Source organism: Crocuta crocuta, unplaced genomic scaffold (assembly GCF_008692635.1).
Source record: "Crocuta crocuta isolate KB4526 unplaced genomic scaffold, BGI_CrCroc_1.0 scaffold427, whole genome shotgun sequence".
NCBI classification, from domain to species: domain Eukaryota; kingdom Metazoa; phylum Chordata; class Mammalia; order Carnivora; family Hyaenidae; genus Crocuta; species Crocuta crocuta.
The window spans coordinates 2,512,024-2,528,890 of record NW_027533273.1 but is presented as its reverse complement, the minus strand read 5'-3'; the positions used below and the strand labels follow the sequence as shown (position 1 = coordinate 2,528,890).

The following is a 16,867-nucleotide window of genomic DNA, read 5'->3' as shown; positions in this document are numbered from 1 at the left end:
TTAGAGGCTTCTTCCTTAAGACTGTTGAATCCCAGCCAGTCCTTAAAAGTTCTCACGTGGGCTGATCTCTGTAAATCTATTGCTAGCTTTCCTCTCACACAGGGAGCTCGTATTCCCCACACTGACCTTGCTAAATGCTCCATAATGCCGGTGCACACCTGGTCCATTCACCTCTGTGTCCCAAGTGCCCCCGCCCGGCACGCAGCAGGGGCACAGTAACTCCCGTTGGAGGGAATGAACAAATGAAAGAGAGCATGTGCAGGTGCTTGTGCTTTTTATTCCTGTGTCCCAGGAGCTAGGAAGCTCCTCTTGGACCTTAGGATTTGGAATACTCACTAATAAAAGTGCCCTTTCACACTAGCACCTTGGCACAGACTGCTGCAGAGCCCGCAGTTCACAGAAATCCGGGCGCTTCTTTTTTAGCCTGCTGTTGTTGATTCACCCGTCCCCTGGGTGAATATTTGTCAGCTGGATTGCCCTGTGGACTGTGCTGGGAGGCAGGGAAGATGTCAAGCGACGAGTCCCCGTCCTCAGGTAGCTTCATGTCTCACAGAGAGGCCAGTCAAGTCCACAGGCAAAGCCACTGCATAACCTGGGTGCTTAGGGATCACATCACTCGGGTGGGGGGAGAGGGGGAGAGTCTCTCCAGAAGCATTTTGCAGGAGGTGAGTCCTGACTGCAGACTGGAGGGGTACCAGGATGACTGGACAGGTCACTGTGCAAAGGCTTGGGGAATAAAAGAGACATTGTGGTGAATTATCAGAAGTTTAGCTGTGAGTGAAGAGAGGCGAGGTGAGAGCTGGGGGAGGAAACACTTGGTAAAACGATGCTGAGGTTCAGCGGAAGAACGCAGATCTGATTCTGGCACAGCAGGGTGAGGGCGGTGGGACCGTCACGTTGGCATTCGAGGAAAATCCTTCTAGGAATCTCAGATTTGGGGCATCTCCTACTAAACATTCTCTCGGGGCTGCCAACAAGCCCTCAGGAGGCCTGTTTCGAGTTTATCCCAAGCCTCTGTGGGAGGGTTTTGTTGAAGCCATAATGTTCCCCCAACTTCAGAGTGGAGATGGGAAGTTGAGACCCCATTGATTCACAGGCTGGGTCTTCTACCTCTGACAAATATCTCCAGGCCTCAGCATTTTAGAGCGTTCGTTATTTCTGCAGCGAGAATATCATCAAAGAGCAGGGAGACTAGAGAGAGGGGTGTTTCTGGTGTGAACAGGAAAGCCTCAAGCTCTGAAGACGTAGTGGCAGCCCAGGCTTCTGGTCCCTTGAACTGACAGAGTGCTGCAGCCCTAATTAGGCTGATCTCTCTGCCTCCAGAGTCTTCCGTGTGATCTGCAAGGGGAGCAGGAAGCTTTTATCTCAGAACCTTTTCAAGGTTGTCCATCCTGCTCACCCAAGGCAGCAGGAGCCGGAGGAAGCCAATTGACAGCAATTGAGAAAACCCCAGGCTTCAGTGTACCTTGAGCGGTTGACAGCTGGAAACCTACCTCATACCCAGCCAACCCTGGGCTCACCCAGTGGGAAAGAGTCCTGACTTGACGAAAACCACTTACTTTTTTCTCCTAATAACCCCCTCTGCACACACCGCCACTGGCTTGCTGTACTGGAAGTGTTGATTTGGATTGCATGCTGTTCTAAAGCAGGTCTCTAAGAGGTGCTCCCTCTAGGAGGGGGGGAGGAGCTGGGGGCGGTGCCAAGGCGAAAATCCCTTGTAATCTAAGATCAAGAGCATTATTCTTCCCTAACCTGAGTGTCCGGGCGTGTTAAGGTTCTCATTATGCATTTCTTGGGAAAGATTTAGGTAGTTGCCTCAGGCCAGAGAGTTGAGGTTGATTTCTGAAAACCATGCATATGTTCCTCAATCCTGTTTTCTCCTTCCTGTAAAGACCCTGTAAAATATACGGAATGCTTATGCTCATGTTAGAGAGCTGTATAATTCATGTGAAAAGCATTGTGGAGATGGGGGAAAATGAGTTAATTCCCAAGAGTCACTGTGGAATCCGCTTCAGCTCCTGGGAAATCTGGCTTATCGGGGCCCAACTTAAACCTCCCTGGGGAGTGTTCTAGATGCAAGGACAAGCCTAGCGCTGACTCTGAGTAGTCCAGGGTAGCAGGGAATGGTGGAAAGAGGATTCAGGGAAAGAGGAAAAGGAACTGCAAAGGGGAGAGGCTTGGCCTTAGTTTGGGGAATGTTTGCTCTTTGGAGAAATGAATGGCTGCTGTTTACCTAGCCATTCTCCATCTCCGAGAGACTGAGTGAGTCATGATGAAGTGCTGGAGCCTGGAGCCTGATCTTGTCCCACTCTCCGTAGCCTTGGGTGAGTTCCTAACCTCCCTGCCCTGCTGCTTCTGTGCAGTGGGGATGACATTACCTACCCATAAGGTGGATGGAGGAATCAGGTGTGGAGCCGAGAATACACAATGCCTGACACAGAGTAGGTTCTCGGAAAGCCCTGGCTCCTTGCTGCTGCAGAAACCCAGCACAACACCCAACCAAGGTACACTTTTTCAACAGCTTCATTGATAACGTAAGTTACAGATCATAAACTTCCCTCCATGAAAGGATACAATTCAGTGGTTTTTTTTAATCACATTGATAGAGGCATGCAGTTACCACCACCATCTAGTTTTCCAACATTTCCATCACCCCCAAAAAGCTTGCGTGCGCCTCTTTGCAGTCAGTCATCGCTCTAGCTCTCAGGGACATGCTGGTCTGTGTCCTGACTGTAGATTTGCCTTTTCTGGAGACTGCTGGCTGCTTTGACTCATCATAATGTGTGTGAGCTTCATACACGCACATGTATCAGCACTTCATTGTTTTGTTAATTGCGGAATGATGTACCCACTGTATGGATACATCACTGTTTATCCGTTCACCAGTTGATGGGCATGTGTGTCATTTCCTGTGGCTAAGGTGAAGAGTGTGGCTGTGAACAGTCACATGCACGTGGCTGTATGTTGTCCTTTCTCCCGGGTAGTCTCTCAGTACTAGCTGAGTAGAGGATGTGGCAGATCTGTGTCTAACTCCTTTAAGGGTGAACTTCTTGGCCCGTTGATTTGCGTGTGTAGAGGTCATCCATGAACATTAGTCGCTACACTGCAGCATCACAACCACCTCCTGTTGTGTCTTCATCCACACCCACCACTAAGAATCAGTCCAGGGGCCACCTGTGGGCAAAATTCACTCTTCTGAGGACAGCAGAGGTCGAGAATGGTGGGTACCAATGGGTAACTGAAAAATCTTGAACCAGTCAGTCTGTATTGAACAGCTTTTTTGCACCAGATCCTGTGTCTCCCAGCCGTAACAGACGTGACAGATGTGTTCCTTACTGCTCAGGTAGCTGGCTCAATTTGGCCCAAACTCCAATTTCAAGGCCTAGAACCTGTCCCTCCTTTTTTTTTTTTTTCCCCAAATTCCTAGCCTCACTTCCTCTAGATCCTGCCCCCAGACCTAAATCTGAACCTATCTTCTCGGCCCCTCACAGTGAATTTCTAGAGAAATCCATTTGCACCTGATCTGTCATGGGTGCAGTAACTCTGTTAAAGGTTTGGCCAGGGCTAGGTGGGGCTGGAGGGCTGTGGAGGAGATCCTGTCATAAACAACAAGGAGAGAGTGATGGGCCAGCCCTTCCACTTCGCGGGGAGGGACGGGGAGGCAGCATTCCATCATGTTCTCTAGCTCTGGGAATCCCATTTCCCCATGCTGTGACTAAGTCCCCACAGCTAAGGCAGCACCCTTACTTCTTTTCCACAGTGAGTTGTCTTCATTCGTTCAAACCTTGCTCTTCCTCATAAATTTGTTGACAGTAAGCCTTTCTTAGTTGAGTCACTGAAGGAAAATTTCACAATAGTCACGCAAATTTAGGGGAATTTGGCAACTGGTTGGAATAACTGTTAGAGAGGAATGCAGGTGTTCTGTGTTCTAAGTGGGCTTATTAACCAGATTGGAAATCACCAAGTCTCATTCTAGCTGTATAAAGCCGCTCTGAGTTAGGAAGATCTCGTCCCTTTCTCCTTCTACTCTTAAAGCCTCCGGAGGCCAGAATCCTTCAACTTAGTTCAACAGCTCTTTACTGAGCACCACTTATCTGCAAACTGCCATGTTTGCAATAAGCCACTTGCTTCTATTTCGCCTACGAGGCCCGACCCAGAAGTCCCTATTTCCTGGGAGCCTTGACTGACTGCTCCCACCACCTCACTTGCCATCCCCACAGAGTTAATCATTTACCCCCTCCAAGTGGCCTTTACGCCCTATTTGGGCCTCTGCTTTCTACTCCTCTGTAATTCTTTAAATGTGGGCCTCTCTTACCAGACTGTGCGCTGAGCCTTTGAGCCCAGAGTCTGCGTTTCATGTATGTTCATGTGTCTAGCACCCAGCATAGACCTGAATGGGTTTGGGTGAAGTTTAGAATGGATGAATGAGAACCTTCAAAGCCACCACATGATAGGAGTGTTTCACAGAGGTGTGTTTGAACTCCAATGCCTGGGTCATTCTGAGGGCAGCCTCTCACTCCTGCCCAGAACTCCCCAGTGGCTTTTACCTCTCTCTTAAGGAAAAGCCAAAGCCATGTGGGGTGACTCCCTTGGACCTTCTGGGCCCCATCTCCTGCTGCTTTGGCCCCCAAAACACACAGCTCTGCTCCTGCTTCATGTAACTCCCTGCTCCTCTGGAAACCTGCTAGGCACTCCCTTATCACAGCCTGTGATCTTGGTTTGCCTCTGCCTGGAATGTTCTTCCCAGGTGCTAGAAAAGTCACTTGCACATAGAGTAACAATGAGAGCCAAGCTGTAGATGGCACTTTTCTGAACACTTAAACATTATAGTAGCTCCCCCCTGATCTGCCAGGGATGCATTTCAAGACACCCTGTGGATTCCTGCAACCTTGGATAGTATCAAATATATGTACCATGTTTTTTCCTATGCACACATACCTGTGATAAAGTTTAATTTATACATGCACACAGAAAGAGATTCACGGCAATAATAAAACAGTTTTAACAATATAGTGTCAAAAAAGTTATGTGAATGTGATCTCTCTCAGAACATCTTACTGTCCTGTGCTCCCCCTTCCTGTGATGCTATGAGATGATTAAGTACCTTTCTGAGGAGATGAAGTAGGTGAATGGCTCAGGCGCTGGGAGGTAGCATCAGGCTTACTGCTGATCTCCCGGCTGACTGTTAGAGGATCATCTCCTTTGGGACCACGGCTGACCACAGGAAACTGCACATGGTGGTGGGTTTGGGGGGTTTAGGGAGACTACTGTGTAATTGACTGAATCCCCCATACAGCTCTGCAAGGTAGCAAATGATATTTACTTGATCTTAAAGTCGAGGAAACTGAGGCAGAGAAAGTGTGTAACTAGCCAAGATTGCTCAGCTAGTAAATGGGGGAGCAAAGTTTCAAACCCAGACAGTCTAGAGTTCTGAACCCATGGGCTTTCTTAGCAAGTGTTTTGTTGACTCGATGAATCCGTGAATGGGTGAAAGAGAATGAGTGCTTCGAGCAGGGAGACGAGGCAGGTCGGTGTTGCGGTATTTGCCTGTTCCGAGGTGAAGGAAACAGTGAGGGCTTACACCTGGAGGTGAGGTGAGGCCTGTGACCCCACTGCCAGTTCGTTTGTGCCCTGCAGGCAACGGGGCAAAGAGGTGGCTTTCACGGGTGACTTGCTCTGTCTAATCCAGGCAATTCAATGCTTACCTCTGGATCTGGCAGCAAATAATGCTCTATCTTGGAATATTCTCTCTACCATCTCCAAGAGCCTTGAGAGTCCCCTCATTGTATTTCACCAGAACTATGTAAGGACCAAAGGACAAATGGTGTTTTCTCCATCGTAGCCGTGAGAGCAGGCAGAGAGTCCCAGGGCCCCCTGTGGGTGTCCCAAACCTGGTGGCCAGAATCGCACCCCTGGTCCCCACACCTCTCCTGCCTCACCTGGTGTCATGCTTACCAGGACATCTTCCGAGTTTCCAGATGGTTCTCCAAGCTGTTTCTACTATTTCTTATCCTACTGGCCCCCAGCACAGACTCATGAGAGGAATGCCAGACCAGCCCTCCGTGAGCCACAAGCAGGGATGACTGCGGCCCAAAGTTCACGTGCCCTTGACCTCAGCTTGCATGTTGAAGGGAGCCTGGAAGAGGTCGGTTAGAGTGTTTGACTACGGAATGAGCACCTGGGGCAGATCGCCCTGCAGCCTAGCTTTGAGGGCACACCCCTTCACAGTGCCACCCTCACAGTGCCGACCTGCCCTTCCCCAAGGACGTGCTGGGCTCCACTTACCCAGGAGCACCCCGGCTTCCGCAGATGCCAATGCTGCAGTGCCCCCAAGCCCTGGACAGGGCAGAGGCGACCCCTCCGTGGAGGGGCAAGGGGCAGGAGATGAGTGTCAGTGCAGCACCTGGCTGTTGGCCAGTCTTCTGTCAGCTCCATCCCTTACAGTCTGTTAGCATCAGTCCTCAGACACACAGCACAGGCAGAAGCAGAGCGGGTAACCTGCCCGAGCCAGAACGGGGGCACGGCTCACACCCGCATCCTCTGACCCGAAGCACTTACCTTGGCACGTCATCTGCTCTGACAAGCAGTCTTTCTGCTTGTTTCAGTTTTACCCCTTGGACTGCTTCACATACTGTACATGGCTGAGAATTCATGGAAATGGTGTCTTAAGAGTCTACCCGATTCAGGGGCACCTGGGCAGCTTAGTGGGTTAAGTGTCCGCCTCTTGATTTCTGCTCAGGTTTCACGGTTTGTAGGTTCGAACCCCACATCCGGTTCTGCTCTGGCAGTGTGGAGTCTGCTTGGGATTCTTTCTCTTTCCATCTATCTCTGCCCCTCCCCTACTTGTACTCACTTTGCTCGCTCTCCCTCTCTCTCACACCCTCTCTCTCTCTTTCTCAAAATAAATGAACTTTAATAAAGAAAGAGTCCACCAGACTCAGCAAATGTAGAGATACCACCCTCCACTCTAACTGCCTGTAGGTATTCTCTGAGAAGAGACAGTCTTTGTTTTCTTACAAGTTATAAAAGCCAGAAGTGGAGCCATTAGCTCTCTTGGGTTTCCAGTTCCCCAGCCTAACCCAGGGTGGGGCCAAACTAAATTCTGGTAGCAAAGAAAAATTCTCACTTGGCCCCTAGTGTGGACAATATAATCTGATTTGATTTCCTGTCTAGTGTTGACAGTGTCGGATTTGGTGTTGGATTTAAAGTTTGGCTTTGGTGTTGGATTTGAAAAAGGCTATAGAAGTTCTCAGATGGCTTGCAGAGAGTTATAAGCAAAGTTGCTTGCATTAGCGAGCCAGAGAAACCACCAAAAAGCAACACTTAACCTTTTCCAAATATCTGTGTGCCCACTCAGCCCTGACCAGTAACTCCATTGTTCATCATGTGCTCTCCGTCTTCCTGTTTGGTGACAGCCATCCTCATGGGATGGACAGAGTACCAAAGGCCAGCCAGTGAGTTTCCATCTGCTCCCAGGGAAGAGAGGGACAGCCACCAGTGAACAGTGATCTTTGGGGTGCATGGATCTGTGTAGTCACCCAGTCCAAGGTCATTGTGCTGCCCAGGGCTTAGCAGGCACATGGATTGTGCTCAAGATCATCGTGAATCTGAGGAGTCAAGTAGCATCTTCCCACCACTTATTGCTCTGTCTGTGGTAGGGCCAGGGCTGTGAAGCAGGACATTCTGCCTGCCCTCCCGCCATGCATCACTTTCAGAAGGTTAGCCTGCATCCTAATAGCTCTAAATAATCCAGTGTATTTCTATCAACTCTGCATTGGTAGGCTCTCTGGAATCTTCTGTTAGGCTGTCTTGAATGCATGTTCAAAGTGTCTCAACCACATGCCATAAAGGATTTCTCTTCGTTAGCCGCCAAACTCGCTCAGCCTCCAGCAGTCCAGTCCCCTCATGACAGAATCATGGGATGTGGAGGACCACAGTGGATTTGCCCTGCCTGGTGGGGTCTTCATCGTGATTTGAGGAGACTAGACTAGAACCCAGCGCTGAGTAGTCCCTACCTGCCAGTCGGCTTTCTCACCATGTGACAGCATCACGGCTTTCAGGAAGGAGGTGGGGAGAGGCAGGAGCCGTAGGAAGTCATTAGTATCCTCATCTTCACTTTCCTAATGAGTCAGGATGTACGCTGAGCCGGCTGCCCGCAGGGCCTGGGAAGCGTCCCCTTTGCTCTTTTCTGTTTTTTTTTTGTTGTTGTTGTTTTGGGTTTTTTTTGTTNGGAGACTAGACTAGAACCCAGCGCTGAGTAGTCCCTACCTGCCAGTCGGCTTTCTCACCATGTGACAGCATCACGGCTTTCAGGAAGGAGGTGGGGAGAGGCAGGAGCCGTAGGAAGTCATTAGTATCCTCATCTTCACTTTCCTAATGAGTCAGGATGTACGCTGAGCCGGCTGCCCGCAGGGCCTGGGAAGCGTCCCCTTTGCTCTTTTCTGTTTTTTTTTTTGTTGTTGTTGTTTTGGGGTTTTTTTGNACCGCTCTTCCTCAAGCCCTGCGTGGGGGACACTGTTGGCCCCCCTTTGTGACTGAGGCAGCTGGTGGGTAGAGAGAGATGAAAACCTGGCCCAGGGACGTGTTCNGCGGTGCTGCGCACATGCGTTGCGTTACCGCTCTTCCTCAAGCCCTGCGTGGGGGACACTGTTGGCCCCCCTTTGTGGCTGAGGCAGCTGGTGGGTAGAGAGAGGTGAAGACCTGGCCCAGGGACGTGTTTGGCTGAGCCCAGTTGCAACCCAAGTGTGTCTGGCTCCCGCCTCGTGGCCTTGGCTGCCCTCTCAGGGGGATGCCTCACCTTGTGTGGGCAGCTTGGCAGGCCAGCCATCTCTACCTGAGCCCTTGGGCCCTGGACTCATGGCTTCGTTGTCATTTCAGGACTTCTGCCACGGGCAGGTGATGTGGCCGCCCCTCAGCGCACTGCAGGTGAAGCTCGCCAAGCCCGGGCAGTCGTGCAAGCAGGTGTGCCAGGAGAGCCAGCTCATCTGCGAGCCTTCCTTCTTCCAGCACCTCAACAAGGACAAAGACATGCTCAAGTATGTGCGGGCGTGGGGAGGGCCAGCCCGACTCCACTCACTTCGGGGTTGCCATTGGGCTGAGAGGGATGGGCTTTGGGGAGCAGAAGGCAGCATGGTCCGCCTCCCCACAGAATGTGAGGCCAGCAGTTCTGGTGTTGGGTAGATGAGATCACCGGGCACGCTGATCTGTTTGGAATTCAGACGGGGGTGTTGTGCTTGCATAAACAACTTTGTGTTTGGGAGTGGGTATTGTGGGATGTGTTCGGTTGGCTGTGTTACACGCGAGGCCCATGGGAGTGGAGATGAGCGCAGAACCACAAGCATGGGGGTCCTGCCCCAGGGCTCCCCTGGCGGAAGCCAGGTCTACAGAGGCTGATGAGCGCAGGCGACAGGTGATGGTCTGCATCGTGGAGCCCAAGAGGAACAAAAATCGGTGTCCCCAGCGCATTCTCTCACCACCTTCCCCTCCTGCGGCTCCCATCCCCTTTTGCACTTGATTCCAGCACCCATGGGATGTGGTACGTTGCAGGGATCTGACTGCCAGGCCCCGCGGCAGGGAGGCGGGTATGGCGCGTGGAACACAAGCCGGAGCTGCGCCCAGAAGGGGCCTTCTCTATCGCTTGAGGTTTTCTTCTCTTGCCTGCATTACTTTTAGTAATCCCATCCGTTTCCCTTTGCATCGACATTTGCTTTCGGCATCTGCAGATTGCAAATTTCTACGGGAGGATTCTTCTGGGCTCTGACTCCTGACCTCTGTCAGTGCTAAATCTGTGCTCTCAGTTTTTATTACACCCACCCTGAGCCACATATTACTTAGTTAGCTAGCCCCTCTCCCCATTAGTAGCCCTGATTAAGCGCTTTCCCTTAAGAGACTTGGTGTCCCAACCCTAGGTACGGAGGAGAGCCATGGTGCCACCCAGTGGTACCGCCCAGTCTCGAGCAGGATGCTTCAGGAATAGTGCGCTCACTGCCCACGGCTTGCTGTCCCCCATTCTGACTTCCTGCCCTGTTACAGCCATTGGCCTCATGGTTGTCTGTGCACAGAGGTCTGAGCTGGCCTGGTTCTGTATGTGTGTCTTCTTATTCTCAAATGTGGTATAAAACCCTTCTTAGAGAGTTTGGCCTCTAGCATCTCGCCTGCAGGAAAGATCTCGAGCAGGGATGTGGAGGATGCTATTTTTTACCATTCTTTTTATGTGAAGACCGAGCCCAGAGGCTCCCTTGATTCCATTATGAAAACAAATGCCAGAAGGGAGTCAACGTGGCCCCCTGCTCTGCCACCAGTGAAACTTTGTGCAAGGGGGTGTTAGCCTGGTATTTAAGGAAAGACTCATCGTACTAGAAGCTTCCATTTCCATAGCATGTATCCTGAATTCTAGGGTTCCAGGAGGGGCTTCCTCTTGGCTCCTTTTGCAGGTAACTTCGGTAGCAAGGCAGCCTTTTGAGAACCCTTAGTATCTCTCTGTGTTTATATTGGAAGTATGGATTGGCTGGGGATAGACTAGGAAGTGTGCACTCAGAACTGTCTACGTACAGTCCCTGTCTAGAGGAGGGAACATGAGGAAATGCATCCTGGGAATAGAACCCAAGTGAGACTCCTCTTCAGCACGGCCCTCGGTTCCTGGCCAGGTGGGAGCCCGGGATCCCGCCTAGGTTTGATGGTCAGGGCCTGGCTCAGATAGGACAGAGCCCCACACAGCCGGCCTGTCTCTGGGGCAAAGGTCTAGGTGCAGTGGAAGGACAAGAAGGAGAGCCACTGGGTTAATTTCCTCTGTTCCCCCTATTTTCTTACCTGTAAAATGGGGTTAGCCTGTGTGAGGGTGAGATAATGTGTAGCTGGTACCCAAGACAGGGCAGAACAGCCCCTTCATCCAAAGAGCCTTGGGCCGTTGAGCAGGCCTGAGGCTGCCAAGCTGAGACCAGAAAAACCAGTCCCGTCCTGAGCCTCCCTCTCCACCTCCCCATACCACGCAGAGCCCACGAGAGTGGAACGTCTTGTAGGGCTGTCCCGTGGCCAGACCTGTGCCATGGAATTGCTTAACAGCCCTCTCCAGGCCCCATCGTAGCTCCGTTGGTTTTCTCTCAAGGAGGCTGCAGTGAATGCTAATTTTGTAATAAAGCTGCCTGAAATTAATTCTCTGAATGTAAGAGCCCTATTGAATACCTTGTTCCTGCGTTTGTAAATACCGATAATGTTGTAAAACCCCAGATATCTGGCAGTCTATTGAGTGCCTCCTCACGATGAGGCAATCCTGGCTCATCCCTATTCATGGCCAATTAGCAATGAGTGGCCCCTACAAGCCCAGGCTACTTTCTCTTCTCCAACTTGGGGCCTGGTTCTGAGCATAATCTCCTTTTAGTCTTTGGGTGTCTGTGACCTTGAAGGTCCGCCTCTCCTCATGTGTAGTATGAATTTCTATCCCATAGATCAAGTCCTCTGGAATGTCCTGTGCTGCTGTCCTGACTCAGGGGGAATCGGGCAGCTGGTGCGGGAGCTGCCGTTCACCCAGAGCCTGGGATAAGTGCTGGAGAGATGACCACAAAGTCTCGTGCACAGAACATGCATGATTCAGATGTGGCCTGACACAGACAAACCAGGGGCGGGGCTCCAGAGGCAGAGGCCCTGGCAAGAGCCAGAGCCCACGCTACTGGGAGTCCTCCTGTGGGGTGGACCTTAGCTCCAAAAATAGGAGCATACGTTCACGTGACACCTTATTTGTAAGTTAGCTACTGCTTTGGTGCCTGAGTCCAAGTGTTCCTGAGCGAGTGTGGGGGACTTGGTAGATTTGGGGTTGGAATAAGCGGCGCACGGGCTGAGGGAAGGGAGGAACTCGGGGGCAGGGAAGAGAGCAGCAGATGGGACCCTCTTTGCAGCCCTTCACCCTGTGTGTGTCTGTATGTCAAGAGGAATGGGTTGTTTCTATCCCAGAGTCGGGGCTCTGCCTGTTTATTCTTGGTCAAGGGCTATAAAAGGCAAAGCGAGGGCTCATGGACGTCAGCAGCCCACTGCCGTCCTGTAAGAGGCCAGCTGGGGAGAGGTCATCACCACAGGGTCCTCTGGAGAGGAAACCGTGTGCTAGGGATTTCTGAGTGGGAGTGTGTGTGTGTGTGTGTGTGTGTGTGTGTGTGAAAGAGACAGACAGACAGACATCACAGGAACAGGGAAACTGAAACAACAGCACGCATGCTCTGATCCACTGCCATCAGAGTGAGGTGGCTGGGGCGTGGGGGCTGTTTCCAGATGCCCCCCAGCAACCGGGGAAATCCCTCACCTCTCTGACTCCGCACACTCATTCACAAGGGTGGAGGAGTGCTCTCCCTGCCTGCCCACCGCCGTGGACAGGGACCTGTCCGTTCATGAAAGGGAGAGCTCCCCGGGGGCCAGGCGGTTGGACGGCATCCACAAGTGTGTGTGTCCGTAGCCCCACGTCAGCCGAGCCCTCGGGGAGCTGCCTCGTGGCCGGGCATGCGGAGTTCTGGGGCATACCCGCCGCCTGAGCATTTTGTGGTGGTGTTGGGCCTCCCCACCCCCAGGCAGGCCGTGTCCGCCGCAGCCTCTCTTGAGATATGTTCACGGTCAGGTGCACATGTGCGCTCATGCCCCGGGAACATGCGCCTGGGCCCTGAGTGAGGTGACCGGAGAGGAGCTAGGAGGGTTTCTTCACGGTTGCTGACAGTTATACCCCCTTCCGTGGGGTCTGAGGCTGGTCGTAGAGTTTTACAACTCATGGTCAGCAGTGTACTAGGCAGATGGCTGGAGCTAAGACACAGCAGCTGCTAGAATTCACCTAAATAAAGAACTAACCTAAGCATAAATCTGTATTCTCTAGCTCCATTCCATCTGGAAACTTCTAATGCACAGTTGAGTTCTGTGCCTTAGAGAGAATCCTTTCTGTGTGTAGGCCAGTGTGGGAGGGGATCCTCTGAGAAGGACCTGATAGCCCCAAATCTCTGACTCATTTTTTCTCAAGGAAATCCATCAATCCCCACTTCCTGTCTATGACCATAACTGTCTGGGTGACCACATCCCCCAGCTGGTGCACCAAAGGTGTCCCGGCATTTAAAGAAGTCACAGAGCCCCCTGCTGACTGCAGGAACAGCTTCACGATGGGTGCCGCCCCCCTGAGCACCAGGGACCAGGCAGGCAGGCGCAGAGCGCTCCTCAGAAGCCCCAGCTGACGTGCTGGAAGCTGCCCGGTCCGAGTTGGCAGGGACAGGTGCGGGCCAGGAAGTTTGTCGGCTTCAGGAAGACAAGAGGGGGCTGGAGTAACAGGGAGTATGAGGCTTTCCCCCCAACATTCGGAAGCTTCCCAGGCGCAGCAGGAAGCCTCGAGTGCCCCATGTGGGTCCCCGCCCTGTCAGCAAGAATCAGGATGTATGTGAACAAAGCAGAACGGAGATGGCTGGCCTGTGTGTAAATTCACACCCTCGGGCAAGGGAGGCAGGTGGCAGAGCCTATCCAGCATCTGCCAGGCCAGGGCGATCGTGGTGACGGGGGTGGGCGGGAGATGGTGGCATTGCTGATGGCTACCATTTACTAAATACTTACCCAGAGCTGCCCTCCGCCAAGTGCGCCGTAAGCACTAAGTTGATTTCTGCGCCTCCCCTGTGAGTTAAGGATCATTTGTCCCCACTGTACAGAAAGGGAAGCTGAACCACAGAGAGGCTCGGCCATTTCTCCGTGGTCTCCCAGCTCATTAGGGGTGAATTCAGGACTCACTCAGGTCTGCCTGGCCCTCCTATTGCTTCTTCTCTGAACTGGTCCCCACCTGGCATATAGGACACCGTGCTAGTCGAGACAGTGTGGGTGGGACTGTGTACCCCAGGCCACAAGACAAGGGATGTGGCCCTTCTTGGGGGTAACAGGCCAACACTGTTGGTTATGCCCAGCCCGAGGGAGCAAAGCCACAAGGGGCTGCAGCCGTGGCCTTCCAGCTGTGAGGAGAAGATGGCGGGGGAGCAGGGACATGGGTTTGCAGTCAGGGCTGGGGTCTGGGCTCCTGCTCTGCGTGGCCAGAAACTTCAGGCACTCATCTCTCAGGACGCGGGTGGGAGGGAGGCTGCTTACTGCCACACAGCAAGGTGACCGTGGAGGTCCAGTGAGTTGATGCCCCACGACAGCATCATCCCCCAGGAGACCGTCCAATTGCCCTCCAGTGGCAGACTAAGGCCATGTCCCACGAATCTTGTTAAACCGTCAATAAAAACATTACACATCGTTTTTGGAGATAATTAAATAATGTCCGTCTTTGCCCCGGTCTCACTCCTCTGAAGGAACCATTGTTAAGGAGTTAGGGTGTAGCAGTCTTACCTTTTTAAGTACACACACCGCAGGTCAGTCCCGCTCCCCATTTCATCCTATTAATTAACCTTCCTCAGGTTACATCACAGAGAGTGCTTCTGTAGCAGCCTTGACCACACGTACGTACACACGCACGCACGCACGCGCACACACGCCTTCCTCGAGCCCGGATTCCTGGGGGTGGAGGATTGCCAGGTCAGAGGGCGGCTCCCTTTCCCTCTACAGCAGGTGGACTGAACGTTTTCCCCACACCTGAGGTGGGATGGGGGCGCTGGTGACCCGGACAGGGCCTGCGTCTCCAACCCTCGTGCCTTTCTCTTCCTCTTCAGGTATGAGGTGATCTGCCAAAGCTCCGAGCTGGCCAAGGACATCCTGGTGCCCTCCTTCGACCCCAAGAACAAGCACTGTGTGTTTCAAAGTGACCTCCTGCTGTTCAGCTGTGCGGGCGCCCACCCCAGGCACCAGAGGGTCTGCCCCTGCCGGGACTTTATCAAGGGCCAGGTGGCCCTCTGTAAAGACTGTCTATAGCGGCCACTGGCTCGGCCCCACACACACTCTGCTGGGGAGACGGTGGCCCCGACCCCATGGGGCGGGGGCCAGGGGGCAGACGTCATTCAGGGACTCTCGCCAGAGCCTGAACTTGATGGTGGAAGGCTTTGATTCGGTATTGCTCCTTCTGCGGTCAGGGCGCCATGGCAGAGTTCTCCCCAAAACGAAACGGGAGCAGATGTCAGGCGGGGAGCCTGGCTTCTCCCTGGCACAACTTCATTTTTTATTTCTCGAGGAGACTGTGTGGATGCGGCTGCTCCAAGGTAGAAAGAGTCTCAAGATGCATTTAAAACAGAACCAGAGGAGGAGTGGAGCTTGTCGGAGGGAACTCGATATGGGAACATTCCTAAACCCATTAACTTATTTATTTGGGAGGGTGGGAGGGGAGCAGGGGAGGGCAAAGAGGGTTTGATCACGCGTCTTGTTTCTTTGGTTTCCCACTGTTTACTGTCCACCTTCACTGTATTATTATTCCCGTCTGCTTCCGGAAGGAAGCAGGAGGGAGGCAGGGTGCACTGTGGGGTTGGCGGTCCGCTAGAGGGCGGCTGTGGGGATCTAGCTCCTCAGTGGATGGTAGCAGAACGGAAGAAAGTATTGTGTGTGTTTGACAGATGGCAGCTAGGAGAGGCGCCTCCTGGGCACAGGGGGACTTGCCTGTGTTGCCCTGAGAGCCCAGCCGGGGACCAAACGTGGGCCTGCTTTGCAGTGAGAGATCCTTTCCCTGACGCTCCCTCCCCCACGCCCATCTCTCTCTCTCACACACACCCACATCCACACACCCACATCCACACACACACACACACACACACACATCTCTTGGTCCTAATTTCTGATGAGGATCCCGTTGGGAAAGAACAGAATTGGGGAATTGACATTTGCTAGTTTGTGGTACTACCCCCCCCAAATGCCACTGGAAGGAGGAAAGTACAAATGGGGGACTAAAAGTCGTGTTTACCCCTCAAGAGGGTTACCTGAGCTGAGCTGTGGACAGCCATGAAGCTGGCCCCTAAGAACCAGTTCCACCACCAGAGCCGTGTTCCAGACAGATGCGCTTGTGTCTGGTCCTTCTAATGTCTTGTGTCACCAGCATCCCAGAAATGGGGCTTTGAATGGGCCTGATGCTGGCCAGGGGATTAGGGCAGGCAGGGACGAATGTGGTGTGTGGTCCTGGCCACTCACCCAGGGTGTGGGTGTGTGTGTCTTGCACAGGGTTGGAGTGTGGTGCTGGCTCTTCTCGAGGCATGACTATTCCGAGGGGCATATCCTGAGTTGGCAGGTTGGCCCAGTCGGAGTCATCGGCTGCCCCCTCCAAAGCCTGGAGTCCCCAGGCTCTGCCTTGGTGTGAGTTCCCTGCCCGCACCCAGCATGACCTCGGTGCTCTGGCTAGAAGTGTGTGTTTCCCATGAGGCCCCTGGCACTCCGTGTGGGTAACGGTGAGCCGCCTTCTCCCTCTTATAGAACATCCCAGTGATACACTGTGGTGTCATCCGTCTAGCCCTCACTGGTGGATTTGAGTACCGTGGTCACCTAGCACCATGCTCCCCAGCACACAGTCTGTCTGCCATCCGGGACAGCCAGCCCAGCTCTCCAGACGGAACCGTTTGGCAGGGCTCATGGCTGGGTGGGCCTTCGGGAAGTTAGGTAGATCACAAGGACCCTACGGCACGTGGAGCCTGTAGGTACTGGAAGGTAGATTGTGCCTGCCTCTCGATTCTTCCTTAGAGCAGAAGTAATAGCAAATGCACGGCAAGTCTTGTTTTTCCCTCAGACTCTTAGTGGGTCTGAATTGCGCCTCTGATCCCAGAAAGTGCAGGGGGTGAGGCAGAGCAGCCGGGGTCCACCCGACCCCTCAGGTGGCCCCTGAGCACATGACAGGGCGAGTTCTGATAGGGAGACCTCTACCCTGAGCATCAGTGCAGAAGCCCCTCAGGAACTAGCAGAGAACAGCCTCTATCTGGGCCTAGCAGCAAGGGTGTAAGTCCAAAGAGAGTGTTGGTAA

The 16,867-nt window shown here is 53.0% G+C and overlaps 1 protein-coding gene across 8 annotated transcripts in view; it reads left to right on the top strand.

Annotated features, from left to right (window-relative positions):
- MGAT5 (alpha-1,6-mannosylglycoprotein 6-beta-N-acetylglucosaminyltransferase) overlaps positions 1-15,218 on the top strand; it is a 327,080-nt gene extending 311,862 nt beyond the window's left edge. For all 8 annotated transcript variants that reach the window (XM_077747860.1, XM_077747857.1, XM_077747859.1 and 5 more), the window contains 2 exons: positions 8,878-9,035; positions 14,649-15,218. In XM_077747860.1, the coding sequence (XP_077603986.1) occupies positions 8,878-9,035; positions 14,649-14,847 (357 nt within the window). In that variant the 3' untranslated portion in view covers positions 14,848-15,218. The remainder of the gene's footprint in view (positions 1-8,877; positions 9,036-14,648) is intronic.
- The last annotated feature ends 1,649 nt before the right edge of the window (positions 15,219-16,867 follow it).